This window comes from Lipophrys pholis (genome assembly GCF_963383615.2).
Source record: "Lipophrys pholis genome assembly, chromosome: 13".
NCBI lineage: Eukaryota > Metazoa > Chordata > Actinopteri > Blenniiformes > Blenniidae > Lipophrys > Lipophrys pholis.
This window is the reverse complement of record NC_137632.1, coordinates 19,361,284-19,368,229: the sequence shown is the minus strand read 5'-3', so window position 1 is coordinate 19,368,229 and position 6,946 is coordinate 19,361,284. Positions and strand designations below refer to the sequence as shown.

Below are 6,946 nucleotides of genomic sequence, written 5' to 3'. Positions count from 1 at the left end.
AGCCCCTCACCCTGATCTTGGTACAGCACCCCACCCAAACCTTCTCGGCTAGCATCTACGTGCAGAACATAGGGTAAATGTGGGTCTGCAAAAGCCAATACAGGAGCTTGAGTAAGTCTCTGCTTCAGCATTTCGAAGGCTGCCTCACATTTATCATCCCATCTACTCCCAAAAGGCTCAACTGGGTTAAGGTAATGTCTGTTCTTGTTCACCTTCGACTTCTTGACAGTGGGCGGATACCCGGATAACAACTGGTTCAAAGGATGAGCGACTTTTGAGTAATCCTTCACAAACCGTCGATAGTATCCACAGAACCCGAGAAATGACCGCAGCGCAGTCACTGTCGTTGGTCTGGGCCATGTAGTTACCGCTTCTGTCTTTTTTGGATCTGTTGACACACCATTTTGGGATATGACATGTCCCACATATGTCACTGAAGGTTGGCAGAACTGACATTTGTCCAGTGACAACTTAAGGCCCTCGTCTTGGAGTCGGTCAAGCACCTTTAACAACCTCTCCTCGTGCTCTTCGAGTGTGGCACCAAACACAATAAGGTCATCGAGGTAGACCAAAACTTCAAGCAAGTTCATGTCTCCGACAGTTTTCTCCATAATGCGCTGAAAAGTCGCAGGAGCCCCTGACACTCCTTGCGGCATCCTTTCAAATTGGTAGAAACCAACTGGACAAATGAAAGCTGTTTTCTCCTTGTCGGCTTCACTCATTGGCACTTGATAGTACCCACTCCGCAAGTCTAGCACACTAAACCACTTGCTGCCATTTAGACAAGCCAATGCGTCTTCAATCCTCGGCACCGTGTACTGGTCCGGGACAGTGCGCCTGTTTAAGGTCCTAAAGTCAACACACATCCTTATTTTACCATTCTTTTTCCTCACCACTACTATAGGGGAGGCATAAGGGCTTCGTGACTCAGTAATGACCCCAACATTCTTGAGTTGTGCTAAATGTTCTCTCAATGCCTCAACATCAGCAGGTGGCAGACGACGAGACCTCTCCCTGAATGGTTTGTCCTCTGTGGTTTTAATGGTGTGGTGAGTGCTTTTACTGCATCCCACATCAAACTCGTGAGTGGAGAAAACTTCACTTCGTTCCATGAGTTTCTTTACCAGCCGCTCTTTCCATTCCCCCGAGACAGGAGAATCTCCAAACTCGAAAGAAGCTGGTGTCACCTTATCCGTGGAGTTATCACTAGCCTTGTTGCTCACTGCATGTGACGGCATCACCTCTACAGGAAACAGGTGAGCAATTGGCATCCCCTTGGTCAGTACGACTTCTTTAGCTGACACGTTTCTAACAAGTACAGTGATTCTATTGGACATCGCGGCCGAAGACGCCTGCAACTCTGACCTTACTAGGATCTGCTCAGGAAACCTTGAGTCATCCAAATGCTCATCAGGTGAATCAACAAGAATCGCTTGTGTACTGGGAATTCCCTGAAACTTTGGAACACCTGTCACTCTCGCTACCCCTCCAGGGCGCAAGATTATGGGTTTTGCTTGAGTGAACCACACAGTCCCTCTTTTGTCATCATCATCATCACTCGGGAGCGGCAGGTAAGCTAACTTTTCAAACACATTCTTGAAAACAGGGTGAATATGCCTTGTGTTCAAAAAGTTCTCCCCTCCCTTTTCTTTACAGCTCTTTAGTAATCGCCGCACAGTAGGTGTGTTTGTGCCAACAAGAATGGATGCTTCGCCTTTAACCGTGGGATCAGGACAGACCAACACAAGGGCATCAATGGCCTCAACCACTCCTAAATCAGCCTCCATGAACTCCAGCCTGATTGACAAATAGCCATCATAAGGGTAATCAGATGGGCTGAGACCCCATATCTGCAAAGCACTGATGGATGTCAACGGCAAATGAGCCAGGTATCTGTCATAGAAGGATCTGTACAACAAAGTAACTTGAGAACCAGTGTCGAGGATAGCTTTAGCATAAACACCTTCAATCTGTACTGGTACAGCTGAATTAGGGCCTACTAAGCCTTCAGGTATAGTGTTGACCACTTTTCTGTCATTGTTGATGCACTTGGTGGAGCATGTCTTGACCATCGGGATACCAGGCCGCTCCTTTACTGGGTCCCGCGGTAGTTTCCCGATTTCTTGGCGAGTTTGATCAGTCGATTATTGACTCTCTTAAGGTTCTCCTCACCATCACACTCTCTTTTGTAATGTCCATCCTCACCGCACTTATAACAGAAAATCCCTGGTTTGTCCTCATCATAGCGGGACTTTTGTGACTGATCATTTCTCCTGAATCTCGCTCTAGCAGGGATTTCAGCCTGTGGTTCATAGGTGTCTGATTGAGTTCCGACTGCTGTGGCTTTAAGGTTCACCATCTCGGCCTTCATGACACTAATCTCTTTCCTCAGCTGTTCCACTTCTGAGTTTTCTTTAGCATCATCGTTTGGTCTGGGAACCGAAACAGTGCTAGACAGAACTGTGCTTTTGAAATCATGTCTGCTCTGAAGCGCATCTTCCTCCTCCCTCACTTCTTTCAACAGTTCACTGAAAGTAGGAGGTGCTCGTAACTTATGGGTCATGCGGATACGTAGGGCAATCATGTCACTGGGTAACGCACCTCTCACAACCTGGTCAATACGAAGCTGATCCATTTCAGAGACCTTGATCCCGCCTTTTCTAAACACACAATGCAGCAATTTATCTAACCTCAGCAGATAACTGGAAAGTCTTTCACCATCATTTTGAAATGTGTGCCGGAATCTCACAAGAAGATCAGAAGTACTCTCAGTGGTTCCAAAAGCCACCTCTAAAGCCTGCATATAGTCGTGTGAAGCAGCTGCTGGGTTCTGCGTTTTCAAAAATCTGACAATGTCTGCAGCAGGCCCCTTTAAGCTTTCCACAATTCTCTGTTTTTTCACAGCATCACTGCACTGCCACTCTTCCAACAAATGCATTGTCTGCTCTGCCCAAGCATCATACTCCTCTTCTCCACTAGGGATAGGCTTGACTCCAGAAAACGTGCGAAGCTTGCGGTAGCTATGGGTATCAACAGGGCTGGTGTTACACTTGTCCACTATGGAACTCAGAGCATTGATCAGTGCTGTGTTCAAATCTAGTGGGGATGGGTTCACAAACCCCTGGATGTCAGCGACAGTCTTGCCTTCCTGCTCTAAAAAAGACAGAAGTTTATCTTTAAACACTTCCTCTGGTCGGGAACCAGGAAGTATTTGAACAGGCCAAGGACCGGCCTCCCCAGGAAGTCCAACACAGTCAGGCAGGCTTTGCGTTGTCAAGTCAGTGGAAGTCTGAATGAGCAAAAACTGTGTCTTGGTGGCAGTGTCTACACAGCGGTCAACAATCTTTGATCTACCCAAATTTTTGACTTGACCTAAAGCTCTGAGCAGTACATCGTCTGTAACATCAGGAGCAATGTTACTCAGCACTAGTGCATTTTCATGAGCTAACTGTTTTCTTTTACACCAGGCTTCAATCTCAACAGCATCCATTTTGGAAGTTACAAAAGTTACACAAAATGTTTACTATGATTGCCACAAACACCTTTATACATCAACAGAAAATGAAATAACTTTGATCCCGGACGAGCCCCCAAAAATGTAACCCTCTCACCATAGGCTCGTACTGAGAGGAAATCTTTACAATTAAACTGATAACGTGATTGCCCCTTTAAATAAACACTTCTAACTCAATGGTGAAAGGGACATCTCAATGTAATGTAACGTGTCTAGGGTAATGTAGCAGGAAATACAAATAATATCACAACCACAAGAAAGAAAATCAAACTCTGTATTGAACACAAAAAACAACAATGATTTGAATGAGAATAAACACTTTGAATGAACCAATAATAAATGAGGGAAAATAAAATAGACCCGGGATTGATCAGATACTAATCTGTCACCCAAAGTGCACTCTCGAGAGGTTTAATGTTCGTTGGCACGCTTTTTGTTGGAGCTCATAGAGAGGAAAGATGACCTGAGCACAGTTTCAGAACTGGGCAAGTCCTACCGCAAATGTAGACTCCCTGTCAGCAGGCTAGCCTCCCTCATGGCAGGACGACCCCAGCTGACAGGCAACTCTGACACACCTGCAGGCAGACGTTCCTGGGCACAGGCAGCCTCCCTGTTGCCTTGCAGTTGTTCCCAGCTCTCGTGCCGACTGGAGATCCCCACGTGCGTCCTGTCCTTGTGGCTCCGGTGAGCTAAGCTAACGTGGCTAGCTTGCAACTCAGAGACAAAGACGTCCACAATTGGCTCCGTTAACAATGTATGGTCAGTGTGATAATGCGGGTGGATAGAAAACCCCTTTCACAAGAGTAAAGAATTAAGAAGGCCACAAACTCTGAAAAGACCTTAAACTATCTTTCGCCCCTTGTCGTGTGTCTTCTCCGGCTCGTATATCCCTTTTCCTTTTTTTCCGGCCACCCTCATGGTATCCCTCCGCACTCCCCTTAAAACAACAAAGTAGTCCCTTCCTGTTTTGTCATCAGGAACAGATAAACAACAAATAATCTTTACCTGGTAAAAATAACATATACAAACTAATAGTAACAAATAAACTGATTTTATCAGGTTATTACACATGTAAAGTAAAAAACATGTATCAGAAAGGAATGTGTAGTGTCTGAGAAACTTGTGAGTGATTGGAGGAAAGCAGAATAACTAATCATGGATAAATAAATGCATCTTTTACATGCGTCTTATCTGTGCGACTTTTTTTGACAGATGCCACTTGTACTGAGGTGAGAATTACAGTCCAGACCACACATTGTATCAGCACTGCAATTTTCCCAAAGTCCTCTGACAGTCAGGTTGTTCTATCAGTACATCCTATATAGTTTGAGTTGCGGTAATAAGGTCCTGTACAAATGTGCCAAATGGCATGCTCATGCAAACATATTGCACTTCCAGTTTTGTGAGAGGCCAACTCAGAAAAACACCATGAATGAGATCACATGCAAACAGGACCACTCAAATAAGATCTTTGAATGCATTTATCCCTGATTACAAGTGAACAATCTGCTGGAAACGGTATGGTTTTGGTGATAATATGCTTGACTTTCTCACAGGGTGATTGAATAGACTGCTGTGTCGCCATAAGCCTAAAATGAAATGTGATACCATTTGTGCAAAATGTTGGTCGAGAAAATTACAAGGCATACCAGAGCATTCAAGCAATTGCAATTAATTTGCTATTCATATATTGAGAACTTAAAAAAAAAAAAAAAAAACTCTAAGAAGGAAGTGTAAAAGATGGACCTTGAATGTTTCTTTTCTGTGAACTTTCAAACATTGTTCCATCTCAAATAGCAACTGCAGGGCTTCCACTTCAACTGAGAGAGGGCATGAATCAGTACTCACCTCTTGTACTGTAGCTGCTTCGGTACTCACAAGAAGAAATACATCAGTGAGTGAAAACTACAGAGCTCCTCCAAGTCCAGTATTTATTCATGCTGGACTTGATTTCTCCTTGTTCACAAGTTTTTGGCAACAGATATTAAAAAAGTTGGACATTAATACCGGATGAACAGTTACAATTGATAAATGTAATTTCCAATCAGACTTGAACGACAGCTTTAATTGTGTATACTGAATGCATTTATGTTGAGATGATTGTCTGTTATTTAGTAATGTGTAAATGGTTACAGCTTGCTCATCCATTGTTTTTATCACAAATTCAGATCATGTAAACGCCAAAAGCTTTCCTCGAATCACTTATTGTAATCTCAAACGGAAAAAAAACAAACAAGTTCCTAATTTCAGAAAGATCTCAAAAATACATTTATTGTTTTGTATCTTCACTGCCAGAGATGAAAATGAGGAAGACGCCTGATTCATACTCATCTTCCATACCATAGTTTATTTTTCTTTATCTTTTTTTTTTGTGAAGGTCAGTTATTTCTTTCACACCAGAGCTATTTCAGCACGTTTTCTATTCATCCAAATGTGGCACAGGGATAATGGGAAGGGCTCGGTCCTCCACGACTTGATCTAATTCTCCTCTCAAGCCTAAAAGATTCTCAAAAACAATAGTCGCTCGGGACTTCAAACCTTTCTGCCAGTGACAATTTCAATTAAGTCAGGATCAGGTCAATTTACCATCGTTTAGACTTTCCAGCAACTACGAAAAAGGAAGCATGAGGAGAATGAACACTTCAATTGTCCAAGAAAAGATGAAAAGAAATCAAGTTGGTGTGTGCCTCCAAAATTGCACCATTACTAGTGTCTGGAGTTTGGTTAGTGGAGTTCACAACAACAGCGGCTTGACTCCCACGAACAACCAGCAAGTGTTGATCTGATTGTAGTATAATGAAAGAAAATCAGTACACCTACTCAGTTCTATTCATTTCCATCATTTCCACAATTAAAAAAAAACCCTAAATAAAACAAGACTTATTTACCATCCTCACATCCATAATGAAAAGTTCTAAAAAGCCAACTGTGATCCACTTTTAAGAAATGTATTATGTGTTGTTTTTCCTGTGTTCTTCCCCCCCATTCTTTGTCTCTCTATAGTTTGTGAGTCTGCCTCCCAGTGTGTTATTTAAGCTCTCAGTCCATCCCAGTATCTCAGTGGTTCATGTACTATATTACTGTGCTTTTGGATCCTGCCAGTTTTTCCTCTGATAGCTGTAATCCCCGGTATGGCAGCCATCATCTCTAATAGAATATTGCTGCAAGTTTGAAAGTGATCATGTGTTTGGGTCCACAATCGACACTGTCTGACGATTTATCCTTTAAATGAGACACAGGAAACCCAAGTGAAAAGACTAGATATTTTATTTAAACATTGCGGCATTAGATTTTTTTAAATGACTTTCCCACAGAAGTAAACTGCATCAAACCTGTTTTATGGTTGTAATATTGGCAGCAATGGCGAACACTCTTGCCTGAGAGGTGGAATACCGTGGTTTGATCCGGGGCCAGGGCCTTCCTGTGAGCAGC

At 43.1% G+C, this 6,946-nt stretch overlaps 1 protein-coding gene across 1 annotated transcript; it reads right to left on the bottom strand.

The window, feature by feature from the left end:
- Positions 1-2,092: 2,092 nt before the first annotated feature.
- LOC308118701 (paraneoplastic antigen Ma1 homolog) lies at positions 2,093-3,490 on the bottom strand (the record flags this gene model as incomplete). The annotated part of the gene is made up of 1 exon (XM_080478211.1): positions 2,093-3,490. The coding sequence occupies one exon, from the start codon at positions 3,488-3,490 to the stop codon at positions 2,093-2,095; it is 1,398 nt and encodes a 465-aa protein (XP_080334337.1).
- Positions 3,491-6,946: the final 3,456 nt, after the last annotated feature.